General features: G+C 42.9%; 1 protein-coding gene across 4 annotated transcripts in view; it reads right to left on the reverse strand.

Annotated features, from left to right (window-relative positions):
• The window catches only part of NRK (Nik related kinase), a 108028-nt gene that overhangs the window by 86212 nt on the left and 5010 nt on the right, over positions 1-16806 (reverse strand). For all 4 annotated transcript variants that reach the window (XM_075513043.1, XM_075513044.1, XM_075513041.1 and 1 more), the window contains exon 2: positions 16532-16597. In XM_075513043.1, the coding sequence (XP_075369158.1) occupies positions 16532-16597 (66 nt within the window). The remainder of the gene's footprint in view (positions 1-16531; positions 16598-16806) is intronic.

Consider the following 16806-nt stretch of genomic DNA (forward strand, 5'->3'; position numbering starts at 1 on the left):
CACACACAAACACATAATTAAATATTCAAAACTGTAAAACTGAAATCCACTGGCCCAGCCCACGAAACCTCAGGTGTCAATGAAGCTGCACCAGAACCCTTCTCGTGATTGAGTCTCCAACCCAGTTCTCATTTTCCAAGCTCTGAACCCTATCTGCTTCCTTTACCTTGTAATGGCAATAGCCTGTCCAAGCAGCTGCATCACATCACAAAGCAGCTGTCAAGAAAGAAAAAAACAAACCAAAACAGAAAAACAACCTAAACATTCCACAGGGCATCCAGCTAATGCCAGCAGCTTGCAGGAGAAATGTGGAGTAGCAAGTACCTGAAGTCTGGTTTACACGTATAATATAAGCTTTAAAAACTAGCATCTTTTGCTTTAACATCTTCTTCTAATTGTATTCACTTTAAAATTTACTCTAAAAGTTTAACCATCCACAAGTTTCAAAATAACTTCCTTTTGCAGCTTCTTTGCATATTCCGTCATCCACATCAAGATGCCAAAATACACCACCAACAGCTCATTGCTCCTTAGGATGAATCTGGTAATATGCGCCAGGGAAAAATTTTGCAGGGTCAGCTAAAACTCTACAGCATTGCCAATGCACACATTGAAATAACAGAAATTTAAATAACTAGGTCTCTATTTACAACAAGAGCATCTTAAAAAAATAATAATAATCAAAGAGTATATGAAAACACCATACCAGAAAACCTACCTCCAAAGGGCTTTGTATTGCCTTCTAGTTCCTGAACCTTTAGGTTCAGGGAGGGACATGGGATTACAGGGAATTGCAAGCTTTCCTCCACTATCAAAGACAGAAGCTTAGCCAGGTTGCTTAAGAAAACAAGGCGTACGTGATTGTGCTGCCCTTGCATCCAACCGTGTTTTAACCTGTCAGCCCACTTCAACCTAGACTGGCAGACAGATAGAAGTCTCAAAGATGATTCAATCCCTGCGTGCTTTGTGAAAATCGGAGACGGAGACAAACTCCCTTCCTCCAGAGAGGAGGGCTCCAGAGTGGGCTCTGCGGTTTCCCACCCGACGCTGCCTGCCGGCTGGCCAGCCAGGGAGCACACAGCAACCTGCAGCCAGCCGTAGCACAGGCTGCCTCTTGCCCAAGGGCAGCAGATAGCCACAGGCAGCGGCTGCTGAAGGGTCGGATCAGAGGGGGGGCTCAGGAGTAAGCGGGGGCCATGGGTGTATCTTGGGGGGGGCCACGGGTGTATCTGCTAGCAGAGATCCTAAAGGACTCAGCAAAGGAATTGGGACTGCTGAGGTCAGAGGTGGAGGACAGGGTAAGAAAGGACAAATTTGCAAGCAACTGCATTTTCTTAGTTTTACTATTTAGTTTTTCCTCAAAACCCAGGAAGTTTAAACAACTTCAGAATTTACCTTGATAAATAAACCCATCTCTCATCAGTGCTTGTAGGCTACTTTCCTCTTGCAGTAACATCGCAAAAGTGTGTTCATGTTTGCATCACTAAGGCTTACAGAAAATACATATTTTTGACATGTTTGCACAAGAAAATAACTATATTCAATAATAGAAGGGTTACAGAAAACCAAATGCCTAACAAGAATGGGTTCTGAGCCACCTTTAGGGATTGGCTCCCCAGCAGTGATTCCTCTTTGCCATTTACTCTGTAATCAAATGAGTGCAAGATGAGCATAAAGCACTAGCATGCCACTGTTAGCATTTTATATCCACTTTGAATAGGTAAAACAAATGACATCGTGTGCAAAGGACTGGAAAAAACGAGGTTCCAAATAATTATTTTTAAAGACCTGGTTTGCACACATGGTTTGACCCAGTTTAATTAGAAATGTATTACCAGCTCAATTTCGTTAAGTGCAGACATGCTCACTGGCCTGCACTGGTTTTGTTCATCATTTCCTTTTCACTGATCCAGCCACACTGGACATAGTTTTCCAAAGTGCTCATCTTTCGCATAACTCCATCTCTGTCCATGCAGTTCCACAGTGGCTTTAACAGAAGAAGAGGAAGATTAACACCAATTTCTTTGGAAATCCCCATTTACTTCTGTTACCAGCTTTTTCTTCTTTTTAAAAGAATTTGGTTTAGGAAAGTCAGCAGTTAACACTGATTAAAAAGCTGATTGGTGTAAGCTTAATATTCCTATGTGTCATGACCCAGTGAGAACAGGGGCTTTATCACTAACTGGGACAGCAAATGTTGGCCACAGTCAGGGGTGGGTCCAGCTAGTGGTTTTGCCCTCGCAGCAGTCATATGCAACAACACGTTTCTGTGGCAAGGCAACAACCTTCTACCTGCTAAAGCTTCCTTTTGTTTTTGCCAAGGGAAAAAAAAAAAAAGAGTCAAGAATACTGTAAGAAGCTATTTTCTGCCAAACCTCAAGAGAGCTGTTGTTCTGCTTCATCACCAGCTCCAGGCACACGCCCCATTGCGCAACGACACCGGCATCGGCGCAACCCAGTCCAGAGCAGGCGGGTTAGAAACGCTAAACCTCAGACGCACATCTGCAGAAATGAATGGCTACGCTGATGGCAAACGTGGATATGGAGAACACAATACGGGGGGCGGGGGGGAGGGGAGATAAATCCAGAGGTAAAGCCCTCTGTGTTGTCTCATCTATTTCAAACGCTGCTTGCTAGTAAAGGTTCCTCCGGCCAGTGCTGATGAACAAACGTGGATGTCCTCCTCGGCAGCCAGGACACGAGTCAGACGTGGCTTATCAGATCACAGCCAACTCCTGGAAACACACCTAGCAAACCACACAGTCAGCAGCCTGCCCTGGGGTGGGGAAAAAACACCGAAGCAGCAGCTTCCCTGTTTCTCTTTCTGATCACGGTCCCAGTTTTATAAGGAGATCCCTGGGAATGAAAATGCATCATGCAGTCTCTGGGGACTTTTCGTATCACGCAATGACTATTGACAGTGAACAGGTTAGATAACAGGCGTTGTATAATGACATTCATGCTACTTGCTTGGCAATAAAGGAAGCCAGAAAGGAAGGGAAACCCACTGTTGGCATACGGTCCCGTAATCTGAGGGAACAACCCCTCTGGAAGTTCAGGCAGTGTTTATACACAACCAGCCAGGCTCCCCATTAATAACCACCGTTTATACAGCACAGCGTCATCTCCATCCCCAGCTCCCCTGGCACTTACAATCCCCATCCAGCCCTGGTCCAGCTGCCATGGGAAGGCTCAGCACCGCCTCCGTCGCAAGGGCAGCGGAGGTGCCTGGAGCCCTATAGTCAAGCCTGACAGAGTCGGACTAGAAGCCCATCTCTGTAATATAAAGAATTCCTTTATTTTAATATTAATAACATCAAAGGGAGAGGTCTGCCAGAACTCTGTAATGTAAACAATGCAGGATACAGCAACCACAAAAGCTCAGAAAGCCAAGTTGTCTTTAATCTACTCACTATGACATTTGAAACACATCTGCATGACAGATAGGACAAGTGCCACGCAGGCTCCAAGCATCACCCAGGGCTGATAAGGCCATTTTCTTTCATTCCTGGTCAGAGAACTGTGAATTTGGCAGAAGCAAGCAGCCAAATGACGTTACACAAGCTAACCAGGAATTTGTTGTGACTGTTTGAACAGCCTCATGAATGCACTAGGTGCTTTGCAAACATATGCAGAAACCTGATCGCTCCTGTATGTCTGTAGGTGCAGATTCCTGTGCCAACATGAAAATACTCTAACGTGCCAGCCAGGGATACAGACCATGCAAAGTCTTCCACCAGGTGGATACCTAGAAACTAAAACGATGCAAAGAAAGGAACAGAGGAACATAGGAAAGGGTGAATCCTAATTCCTCTCTAACCTTTATTCTCCAGCCTGTGGGATCAGAGACCTGAGTTTCCAGCCTTTGTTTTGCGACTTCCTCTATTCAAAACTGTTCTGACTGAAATCTTTTGAGCGTCCAAAGAAAGGAAAGTTGGTGCATCTCTATATTCCTTCATCCTTTCTCCATTTTCAGGCATATTTATGGAGAGCAGGCTACAATACATGTAGCTTCTCCAGATGCAACCTCTTTTTCTGCCAAGGAAACTGTCCCAGTTGGGCATCCAGCAATCCGCTATGCCCTATGCACGTGCACACCTACTCAACAGCACGTGAGCCGGGAGCTCAACACGTTTGGGAGATGTCAGACCTACTTAGGCTGATCTGCACATGCACAAAAAGCCCAATGTATCCTGAGTGCACCACATTTACTGGCACATACCACCTCTGCGATGGCCAAGCTGTCCCAGGCTTCACAACTGCTGGGTTCACTGGGCACACCCTACGCCTCAAGTGTTAATGTGCCTGCCTGCGAAATCCCAGCGAAATCTGGCAGTCTTCCACCGGAAGAGATGACATAACATACTCTAATGGCTCTGGAAACAAATCACCCTTCATCAAAAAGGAATCCCACAGGAGGAATGGTCTGGTGCACCCAAATCACATATCGGTACTGCCTGCCCTCTTCTGCAGGGCAAAATGCACACACGGGACCAGTTCCTGCCGTCAGCAACTGATGAAAAACTGGAAGACTTCACCACAGCAATTTGATTTTCAGAGCAGCAGGGATACGCTGGTCCACAATACCTAACTCTACCCTCTGATATTAATAAAAGGCAATCGGATATCTACTGATATAATTTGGCTTCTGGGGGCAGAATGTTTGCAAGAAGCCTGTTACGATAAATATTTCATGTTAGACTGGAAAAAAGCAAATATTAAAGCAAAAACATTTTTTCCTGGCTCTTCCCTTTTTCCATATAAAAAGACAACATCATGGACAATCTGTGTAAATAATACATTTGAGAGTCCATTATCTAAGCCATATGCATATTTATTTTATATTGGTTTTGTTGCATATTTTAGTATAACTATTCATAGGTTTAAAGCCAAGAGTAAAACAAGAGTAGACAAATCTACTACAGCAGAAGTAATCAGTAAATTCATTACTCTTGTTATTTTTAAATACCAGGAAAAATCCATGCTAAAATTTAGCATAATAAACAAAGTTAGAAAATTCCTCAAGTTCAGTAAAATATTTTCAGAGGGCCACCACACATTTCTCTTACGCCCTTCTCCTCAAAATGTTTCCACTTTTAACTATAGAAATACAAGAAAAAATTGCATCAAAAACGCCGGTATCAAATGTAGCAACTGCACAACTGTAGAGTTGGGAAATAGAATTTATTCAATTCCAGTATCCAATAAACCTCAACAAAATGTCAGTATTTTGCCAACTGGTCTTGGTCTCACTTTCAGTTGTAAACATTCCTCACAGAATGGCAGTCAGAAGAATGCACATTAATATTCACATGTTTATTTTGGTAATGCCAAATTATTTCACTATGATAGTACCTTTTTTTCAAGTATGCAGTACTAAAGACAACCTATAAAATATTAAACATCCTGCTAAATTAAAACGTATGTTCAAACAAAGCAAATGAAATGCAATGTTTTGACGTTTCTGAAACAAAGTTTGAAAACGAAAGCCAACTCATTTCTTAAAATTTTCCCACTAACATTTCTGTTGAACTTCACACGTTTTGATTCAGGTGAAACTGTTTTCAAACAGCATGTTATTCAGCAAGTGGCTGCTAACCAGTTCTCACAAATCACCTCTGTAAGTACAGTAATTCCTCTTAACCAGAATCCCAAGACACTTTACAAAAACAAGGACTGCCTCCATTTTAATAGCTAGTCATAAGGAGAGCTCCATTTCCAGCGCATTCATGTGCTTTCGAGCAATGATGAGAGGCAGAGGCAAGAAGAAAAGCTAGATCTCCTGAACCGCAGGTGCCCACATCAACCCCTCTCTTACCTTTATGGAGAAGCATATTTCTTACATGATGGGAACACCTAAAAGCACTGCCACAGACCACACGCTAGCTATTACGTATTGGCTAATAACATGACTTGTGCAGGGCACTGAAGAGACCACAGTCTGCAGCAAAGTATGTCTTCTGGATTGTTCACTCCCTAAGATCTCAGAAGTTACTGAAGTTTCATGTTTTCGTTGGGGAAAAAGAAGGGGATGGGGAAGAAATGATCTTTGAAAAGGTGCTGCTAAAGCAAATCTTAAAAACCTGTCAAGAATCCCACAAAGTCAGTAGGTTATAAGGGCAGGCTTATAACACACAAGGGCTTTAAAAAATAAAAAAGTATACTACAAACAGCTGAAAAATTGTTTCTTCTTTAATTTTATTCCCAAGATCCACGTTCACAGATCCGGGCAGGCCAGAAAATTACCGCTGGCCAGCAGCCTGAGAACAGCTGAATACCAGACAGGAGAAGCACAATTTTATCACATTTATGGATTTTACAATTGAAATTGGGCATTACAATTTAAAATTACTTACTGGAAATTTCATTATGATGGGACAAGGGGCTGACCTGCACCTGTGCCTACTGACCGAGCAAGCTGTTTGACCCCAGCTGACAATGGAAACTGACTTTTAAACTCCATTTCCCCACAACTGCCTTGGAAGGGTAGGATCAACAACTGTCCCATCAGATTTTGCTGCTGTCCCTCCAGGCAGCTGCAGTCTGGACAGCTGTGTGCTACCACCAGACCCAGCCGCGCTTGGCTTTCAAGGCAGCAGGAAGATCGCGGCTGGGCCAAACGCTGCTTTCCTCCAGAGCACCGGAGCTGCGATGCCCCAAGAAACTCACAGCAGCGTTGCCACAGAGCCCTGCGTGAACCCGCACGGCACCGGGAGACGTCACGAGACGTGCTCTCGGGAGGAGCTCTTCCCAGCAGCAAGCACAAGGACCATGCTGTTAGTGGCACCGGCTGTGCTGCCAGCTCCGTTGGCTGGCTGTCCTAACCACCCCTCTGCCCCTGCGCCCCGCACCTCGTGCGGCTGATGGTCCGCGCGGTGCTGGCCTCTGCTACTTGCAGGGTAATTCAGAGAGCGTGGAAGAGGAGCTGTGGCAATTGTCCACGGCAGGGGACCATGCCAGGGTAAAGCTGTGGGAACATCCCTCATGTTTCAGCACTTCCCATCCCCAGTGCTAAAAGTCTTGCTGCTTGACTTGGCAGACTTCTGGGCAACCTTTACACAGGCATAAATCAGCACGTGGTTTGCAGGACAGCAAATTACCAGGCTCACGACTTCACCTGAATAACCAACAAAAACAATTCTTTAATGCTATTTACTTCTGTTTACTCCAGAAAAGCAACACAATAAAGGGCTTCCTACTGCCACAAGTTAGCTCCAGCCCTATTCCAAGCACTGCCCTAAGCTCAAGCAACGAGCACATACGAAACCTTTCTTGCACAAGCATGGTAGTGCTTTTAACTGCTGCTGGATGGCCTTCACAGGGCAAAAGTTACATCTCTACAACTACAACTCAACAGCTGCTGATACAATTGCTTCTTAGAGTGTTATTTCACGACGTGCCTGCTCTCACACAGGTCAGACTGACTAGGAGGAGTTAATGCAAGCTCACCTCTGTAGTGAAGATATTTAACTGAGGGCAGAATGAACTATAGATGTATTTTGCAGTTCAAGCAAACAGACATCTATTCTACTTATAGGAGAAAAACCCACCAGAGAGACTGATCAGGTACTGGGGAAGACAGAAAAAGGTGAGGGTGGGGAAATCAGAGATAGGACAGAGTTCAGCCAGGTCCAAGCTCATGGTCACAGTGCCAATGCAGCAAACAACCTAGCAGGAGATTTCAGAGCTCAGGTTGCCAAAGTGAAATAGGAGCTGAAGTGAACAGCTTTGCAACAGTCCCACTGTGCACAATCGCTGGCCTCTGCATGCTGGGCATGCTGCACTACGTCCAACCCATTGAAAATACCGATCCATTACAGGAGAATTTGCCTCTTTGTGGACTGACATTTCTGCTGCTGGATTTTCCAGCGACACCTGCAACAAAGCACTACCGCTACACGATTACTAGAGACCCCACTCAACACATAAGTAAAAAGCCTTCTTCAGAACAGGATCACAATTTGGATTTCTAAAACATATCCCAGAAACTATCTTTGGATCCTCAAAATCTCATCCTGCAGGACTTAACTATTTGGCTCAACATAATGAACTTGAATACTTGAAGAGCAAACTGTAAAGCACTATTACAGATTATTCTTGTACAAAAATATGGGTTCCCCAGGCATAAACAAATTCAAACACATTCTTATGAAAAAACACCTGAAGACTGGGCATGAAACTTATAATTTTTACTGCTGGTGAAGACAATGGTGACAATGGTGTCTATGCAGACAATGGGAAAGGACAGAAGAGCAGCACACGCTCCACACAGTTCTTTAGACCAATTCATCACACTGCCAAGTTTAAGGCACCAAATGCTGCATAAGCCCATGAAATACACATAACAATAATAATAATAATAAAGGACAAGCAGGCTATCGATATTTTTAGGAAACCAACTGACAAATTCCTTTTATTATGCTCTACTAGCTATAGCCCAGAAGTACCAAAGAGGGACATTCAAAAAACGTACATGCATCCTTCAGGCCATTAAAGCAGACCTGGAAAGTACCATTCACATGGAGCTTAAGAAAGAATCAGAGACACGGAGACAAAGTGATATGTGCTTGCAAGGCACTGAAGTTCTGCAATCCATTCAGAAAAAGGTACAGTTACTAAAGCTAACCTGCAATGGGAGTCATCTCAAACATCTAGAAACAACACACTAAATTTTCTGCTGTTTAAGTAATATCCTGTCATTCATTCATTAACTCCAGTAGCTTATTACATGTCTGGGGACATGTCTGGGAGGTTTTCTGGACTGCAAATAGACAATTTCTCACAAGTTTTCCCCCAATCCCACTGATTTATTTTGAAGAAGAGATAACATATACAATGAAATACTTCTGAGTAGGTCAGGTATTGTAAAACTCAGGCATGCAAAACACTGGTCACTCTGATGCATATCTTCATGTAGGCATGATTCTGGGAGCTGCATAGCAGTCAGGAATATTGAAGTCAACGTCGTTAGCGAGATGCTTAAAGTGTAGCAACACGCTTGAGTGGGGAATTAAGAGCTTGAACTATTTCCTACTGTGCTCATATTATCACCAGTGCATTTTTAGCATGTTCTCTTACCTTCAAAATAGCATGTCCCAATGCCAACATCTGAAGTGTTATGCAACATGAGCTCAAAATACCACCAGTTTAGGATGAAAATGCTTTGCACTCTCCCATATGGACATTCAGGTCCAAAACACGGAGGAACTGCAAGTGGCAGGCCTGCCAACAAATTATTTGCAAGGATTCTACTATTCTCTAATGGCTGATATGGCACATCTAATTATTGTACATTGCTCTGCTCAGTCAAAGAGCCTTTATTGTATAGAAGCACTCCACTGCTGAGAGGTTTTTTCACATCCTTACTCTTCTATTTTTGATAAACTAGTCCTACACTTAAGAATCTTAATTGAATTCCTCTGAAATATTCACTAACTAGAACCAGGACTTCACAATTTGCTAATTAATTTTGCATGTATGATCCATTATTTTAAATTCCAGTGCTGAATATAGTTTGGCATTGCCATGCAAATAAGCAGGGAAGCCAAGATTAAAACAAACAAAAACCAAACAAAAAACCCACACACAGTATCAAAAAAAATGCTCCTAGCTCTGACAGCTAAATACACACAATACAGTACCTATTTTATATATCTATATTTCAAATCTAAAAAAGTCATTTCCCCTACTTTTTTTTTGTATTCTCCAAGTCAGTCATTCACAACCTAGTAGGCTGGATTGATAGTAGGTATGTTGTATCCACTGAGATTCACATGTCCTGTACTCAAAGTCCTGTATTCAAATCAAGATTGGAAAAGACCTCTGGGAACATATGGTCCCACCTTCTGTTGAAAGAAGGGCCTTAAGTTAGGTTACCCAAGACAACGTCAAACAGCCTTGGATATTTCCAGCAAGGGTGACTCCATCAGCACCCTGGGAAACCTATTCCAGTGTTGACTTGTTCTCATGGTGAAGCATTTTTTTCTTACATCCTGACGGAATTTCCCCTGAGCAACCTGCGCCTGGTTCCTCTTGTCCTGTGCATCCCTGGGCTTCCATCCTCTATACAAACCACCGTTGAAGCACTTGAAGACTGTGACTAGACTGCCCTCAGCCTTCTCTTCCCTAGGTTGAAAAAAATCCAATTCCTTCAGCCCTTCCTTCTTCATGTGTAAAGTTCTTCAACCCCCTAAATGTTTTGGTGGCCCTCTGCTGGACCCCCTCTGGAACTGGGGGAGCAAAGATGAAACACAATATTCCAGGTGTGGCCTAACAAGACCAGGGAGAAGTAATCACATCCCCTGATTTGCTTGCTACACTCTTGCTGACGCAGCCCAAGGCATGGTTTGCCTCGTTGCTGCAAGGGTGCGCTGCCGACTCCACATCCTTTCTGATGAAGGAGGAAAAGGACCAACGTGGTGGTGTGGAAGCTTTAAGAAAAGCATGCAGACATACGAGGGAGTGTATTTATGAGTTGCAGGCAACAGAGAAGAGGAAGAAACACATCTAGCAGTACGCAGACCTCACAGGTGTTATTAAAAATCAAAGGCATGAAGAAGCTAAATACCGAAACACCAAACCATGCCTCTCTAGTGTATTAATGATATTACAGCCATATCCATTCAGCTTTCAAGGCAACCCATTCATAAGCACCACAGCACTTCAGATCTTATTACAATGGTAGTAGCACATATTAAGCTAAGACTTATTCCTGAAAGAGATCCCTGTTGCCAGGATTAGCAGACAATCTCCAGTATTTGTTTGCACTACTGAATGAAGGATCTACACAATGAGCTGTTGACTCCATCCAGCAGACTGCAGCAATACTTCTTTATACACTGCTGCCTACAATAATTAACTAGTTTTTCATGTGGACAAGATAATCAGCTATGCTACTAAAAACCCAAATAAAGAAAATTAATAGACAAACAAGCCGTTCTACCAACTGCTAGTGAAACAGAAAGTAGCATCTTGTCATTTCTGTAAAGAACAACTGATTTCCCTACTTGACTCATCAAAATCTCAGTGCCTTGAAGGCTATAATTGGCTTGAAAAATGCAACTGACCACAAATGATAACAAAATACCCTGAGACGACATGACATTTTTAACGTCTCTGTGGCAGTTTGGAGACTCTGAAATTGCACTTCAGCCCCGAGACACATTCTTCAGAAGGTGGCTACTTCTGACCCACCCCCAGAAGGGATGTTTTTGAAGTTTTCAGCTTACACGTGTTCACCTTCTGGATTGCACTCAACATAACTGTAATGTTTCTTATATTTAACCTTCCAGTAACTGCCTGAGGTGCTACCATCAATTAAGGTTTTCAATACAGTCCACAGACTTTAACACTTCATAACTTAGCACGGTCTTGTGATTCTTTCCGCGCAGTACCAAGTCTCAAAAAAAAACCATGCGTTGCTTTCCCCCACCCCTCCCAACTTGGTCTCAATTACTTCAGCCAGTTATTCAATAAAAAGAATTATGAAGAACTTAGCAGACTTTCAAGTTGTTTAATATGAAAAGTCATATTTATGCTTCACTACACTCCTGCCACTGTACATCAACAGTAGAGTAACTCATAACTCACGTCAACAACTGAAGCATGATTCAATGCCAAGAAGCAGCTGTATTAAAAAAAAAAAAAACACCAAACACAAAAAACCCCAAAATACTTCCTTACTCAGACCTGCTTTCTTTTTGTATTCACAGTCTTATGTGACTACATAGAAATAAAAATATGAGCTGTGCAGAGCCACTAATGGAAGGCAGAGTTGCTTCCATCCTCTGCTAAGCCTCAGCAACAGCACTGCTTCGCCTTCATCAGTTGCATTACCAGGAAGCCGCTTCTTCCCTTTTGATTCTCACAGTCTCAAACCGGAGCCCCTCTCTCAAGTTCCCTGTGCCCTCAGACTCCATTAAAGATACAACCCTTTTGCACACACAGCAGCTGCAAATCTGTCATGTTATCATCAGCCTGCAAGATCATACTCCAAAAAACACCAACCCCTGGAACTCGCCAAAGACACCAACCTCTCATTCCCTAGGCCACTCAAAAATGCTGACCCCAGGAGAGGGCTAATCCACATCATTAAAACAAAGGAAGTCAAAAGCCCCAGTCAGGTGCCTCTCGACATCAGAAAACAAGTAGATTGCACAGATGCTGCTGATGACCTCATTTGGCCCATGAAAACTTTTTTTAGAAGGATGAGGACTCTCAGAGCACAGCTGAATGAGCAGGATTAGGAGCAATTCCTCTTTATCTTGATAACTAAAAAGCCAAAGCAGCTATAAACTCAGAGTCCCACAGTCTCTTCCAGAGCTCAATAGCAATTGTCTGACCCAAACACTTCAAAAATGGCACCCCCTTCAGTTGCCCCATCTCTCCCTTTCCCCTTCACCCATTAGAAGAATGACCCTGCACTGAAAATTAAAAGATAGAAAATGCATTAACAGGCTTCTACTGAAGACACACCACTCAAAGAATATGAAACTAACAGCTGAAGTCTTTGCAAAAAAAAAAAGTATTTCACACCCCCAAACTTACAGTTTAGTTATTACTAAATGCACAAGCACAGACCAGGATCACTTGGACCTTGTTCTACATCAAGGGTGACACACGATCACTATCCAGCTCTTCATAGCAACAGAGTCCAACCGTGGAAGGAAAACAAGGCATCCATATAATTAAATTTCTGGAGGTAACGGGAGTAGAAAAAGAATTATTCCAATCACAACGCTGTCAGGTCTCGACAGCCATACCTACATCGCAAGATACGGCCTCGAGCACGCTAAGAGCAGTCCACATAGCCACAGATGCTAGTTTCACAATGCTTTCAAAGGTACCACCTTTAACAGTACACCATGTGACAATAATGTAGCAACTACTGGCAAATAAAAAAGATGGTATTTATAAACCTCCTAGATTGTTTTCTGCAGTTTTACTGCGATCCCAAACAACACTCGATTCAAGCTTCCCCAGGCAGTCTGTAAGAGGGGTTCCAAGGCACCGCGGCTGCAGCCCAGGGAGGAAGCAAAACCCAAGAACTTGCGGGTGACACCTTCAGCAATCTTGCTTCCTTCCAGATGACACCAACAGTTATGCGATGCAAAACATTGCTCTGCCCTGTCTGAAGGTCCTTGCTGATCAGCAGCTCTAATAACACCCGAAAACACTGGCCCTCATACTTTGGAGTGCATCCCCACACATCCCCTGCGCAGTCTTTGTGGTCCCTGGCCTCGAGGGTTCCCAGGAAGATGGATAGCCCTTGCAAAAAGCAGTGCATGGGAAGTTCAGAAACTTCTCTTTCCCATATGCATTCAATAGAGATGGTGCAGAGACTGGACACAATCTGACCTTCAGCACTTCAAAGTTCAGGAAACAAAGGCATTAAAGAGTAAACACTCATTACTTCTCCAACCACTGGCAAATGCACTACTTCCAACTGCCTTCAGAGAAGGCGGCGGCTGTAAGGTAGCTCTGCTACCACCTTCCATGACATGATTCAGAATCGCCTCTTACACAGTGCTGTTACTCAGATTTCAGCTTCCGGAAGCCAGCAATTAACTGAAAGACTCATCTGTCATTTCAAGAGATAACGAAGCCTAAGTCTCATGACTTCTGGGTACCATCTGATTCTTTAATATCTAATTCATACTTTCCAAAAGGCTGAAGTTGCCAGCACTGGCATATTTACATCCTACTACTTAAGTTGTCAAAAAATCTGCTAGCTTTTAGTCAGTTATTATATGCAAATCCCAACTTTATAACATTTCTAGACAGCTCGAGCATTATCATGGGTACAATTTATACCCCTTCCATTTCATTTAAAAAGACACTGAACTGGAACTGGTCTGGAATAATTCAGTATGAACAATACTCTCCTTCAATAAATCTGTTAAACGTTGTTTTCCAAATCTAATGATGAATTCTCTAAATTTTATTTTCATTGTTATGGTGCTGCATATATTAAAACATATAGCCTTATGAATCATCTTCACAGCCAACCAAGCAATTTAGTAATCTTGGACATAGTTTATTTAGCCTGAAATAAGCTTTGCTTTGATTACTACTATGTGTATCTATTTCTGAATGTATGGAAGATTCTGACACCTCTGGAGAACAAAAACGTGCTCTAATGACATGAGTATGTCATGTGGATAACTGAGATTACTTTATAACTTAGATATTTATGACCACAAGCCTATACTAGACAAACTACAAAATGATTCCAGTGTTCCCTAATTCACTCCATCAGTCCTAGCAATGTACAGATCAAAGGACATGTAAAGCAGTGAAAAAGAAAAGTGAATACCATAGCCTAAATTTTATGGTCACTTCAGAAGCAGTTGTTCCATTGCAGCTGCACTCCTTCAGGGAAAACAGACATTTGCTCTGGTTGCAAGGCCAGCACGAGGAGATACCACCTGAGTACATTCAGTTGGTGCTCAGCATCTGCTGCAGAGGTTATTTCCAAATACACTGAGCTTTGGACTGTGTGAAAACTGTTCACAACGGAGACCAAGCTGACTGCCTGCAGTTTGGAGCACACGCTTTGTATCTGTCCACCTCAGCTGTCATCATCTGTCTTCTTCAGCTGGTGGCCCACTGTCATCCTCCCGCAAAGAGCAGCTCCATCCCCGAAGCAAGCCTCAGCAAAACACCCTACGTTCAGTGATCACATGTATTTATACGAACAAAGCCTTTGTTACGGGTGTGCTTGCACAGAGCCAGGGTTACACACAGTCCAGCATCTCTCCATCGCGTGATGCAAGTGCACAAAGCTTCCCCTCAGCACCCTCAGCCTCGCAAGACCCTGTCTCTCAGCGCCTTGCTTAGATATTGCAGCTAGTCCAAGTGCAGAATGAGCCAAGATTCAAATCACCCATTACCCAGAGTTGTCAGACCCTGGTGTCTCACGTGCTCAGTGGAGCGCAGCCTTTGGGTACAATTTCTAATTGTCATTGTCAGTATTTCTTACACATTCCGGCAACTAAAATTCTAGTGAACCACACAATAGCTCACAACATTTTCTTTTGCAGCAGAGAAGCAAACTATGTTGCTCCTTCCCATCTCTGCCGTGATTAAGCAGCTGATTCACTCTCAACATCCTTAAAAGATGACTAGATCAAAATTTTTTATCTCTCAATATAAAATAAATCCAGGCATGAAAAGAAAGGCAACTATTTCAGAGGCCATTTGGGAGCTTTAGGATCTTTTTACAGGTAGAAAACTCTGTGATTACACTGACAACAGCACCCATTAATGTCTCCTGGCTTCTAATCTGTCCATGAGAACGCCTGATCCTCTATTTTTAATTCAGTAGTACTGACCTCAGTACCTGAATGACAAATCTCAGAAACAATACAGACTTAATCACAGCAACAAAGAGTTACATGAGAAAGATCCTGCTTCTGACATAAAAATAAATTTTAAAAAATGTAGTATGAGAAAGCAGAAACTCCCCAGAACTGCTTCTGCAGAGGATTTTCCACAATCTTTGAAGTTATCTATAGCTTCAAAGGGAAACCAAAATGCAATCACAGCAGATCTGCCACCACAGGTTGGACACAGAAACGTAACACGCATTCAATGCACTGGAATTGGAGAAAGACAAACAGTCCTCCTGCGTTTCTGCATCGGGGCCCCCTTCTGCATTCTTCCTGCAATAGGGGATCAACACAGAAAGAGCCCGCACCCTTAAAAAGACGCTTCATGCAGGAGCTTGTCGGCCGTGGGATCTGAGGGAGAAGCAAGACCAGACAACTTCCTCCAGCGCCGTTACTCTTCTGATGTACCTCCAAGGGTTCAGCAGCACGGCCTTTTCCTTCCTCTGCCTTCCTTCTCCAAATGGGAACACCACAGACTCGGTTCCCTATTTTACCATGTCTATTTTCTCTTCTTAATCATTCTTAGGAAAGGCTTCACAGTGAAAGAACACTTTTCTAGGCTAGTTCTTATAACTAAATAAAGGTGTGCATTGCATAGTGTACATAGCATGTTATGGCAGACAACATTTAATTGCTGTAGTTTCTTGACTGATAGTTCTACTTTGATATCACAGTGACAAAGGTAATAACGGAAATAATAAACTTCACAGCCTGCCTGCAGAGCAGGGTTAATTGACACCTCTGTCTTGAAGAGTACTGCTGTTTTAGTCTTGGCTGAGCTCTTCACACAATCCAGGCCAAATTCAGCCATCATTGCTGTTAATTTGTGCCAGTCGCCTATTAAATAATTTTGAAGAAGAGAAAATAATCACAGGACAGAAAAAGACAGGGCAGAGGGAAGTCAGTACGAAAGCCAACACACTTCTCTGACCTGTGGCAGCAAAGAGACATGAACACAAGGCAGAAGGAAGGGGCACAGAGTTTCACAGATGACACCATTTTGCATTACACAGAAAAGACAGCAAGATAAAACAGTCTATTACTGGAACAATATTGTCCACCTTCTAAAATGGTGCTCATTTCTGCTTTAGGAAAAACAGCTTTATCAAGAACAGCATCATAAGTTAAAGAGGCATCCAAACCTTATAGACTTGTCCGTATGTCCCATTTCCAACAACCTGCACCAGTTCAAATATTCCCGCAGGGTCCTGCAAAAAGCAGAAGAAATAACATTATTTGCAGCAAAGCAAGCACTTCATAATGGAGCATAACTGTACACAATCAAAATGAAAACGTCTGTGGCACATCTCCTAATGATCTGTATTACACACTAAAGGAGAAACAGCCAAATAACAGTATAAGAAATACATCAATATTAAAGTTTTCAGTCAAGTTGCTCAAAACTCTATAAACAAAA

The sequence above is a fragment of the Mycteria americana genome, chromosome 10 (assembly GCF_035582795.1).
Source record: "Mycteria americana isolate JAX WOST 10 ecotype Jacksonville Zoo and Gardens chromosome 10, USCA_MyAme_1.0, whole genome shotgun sequence".
Classification (NCBI taxonomy): domain Eukaryota; kingdom Metazoa; phylum Chordata; class Aves; order Ciconiiformes; family Ciconiidae; genus Mycteria; species Mycteria americana.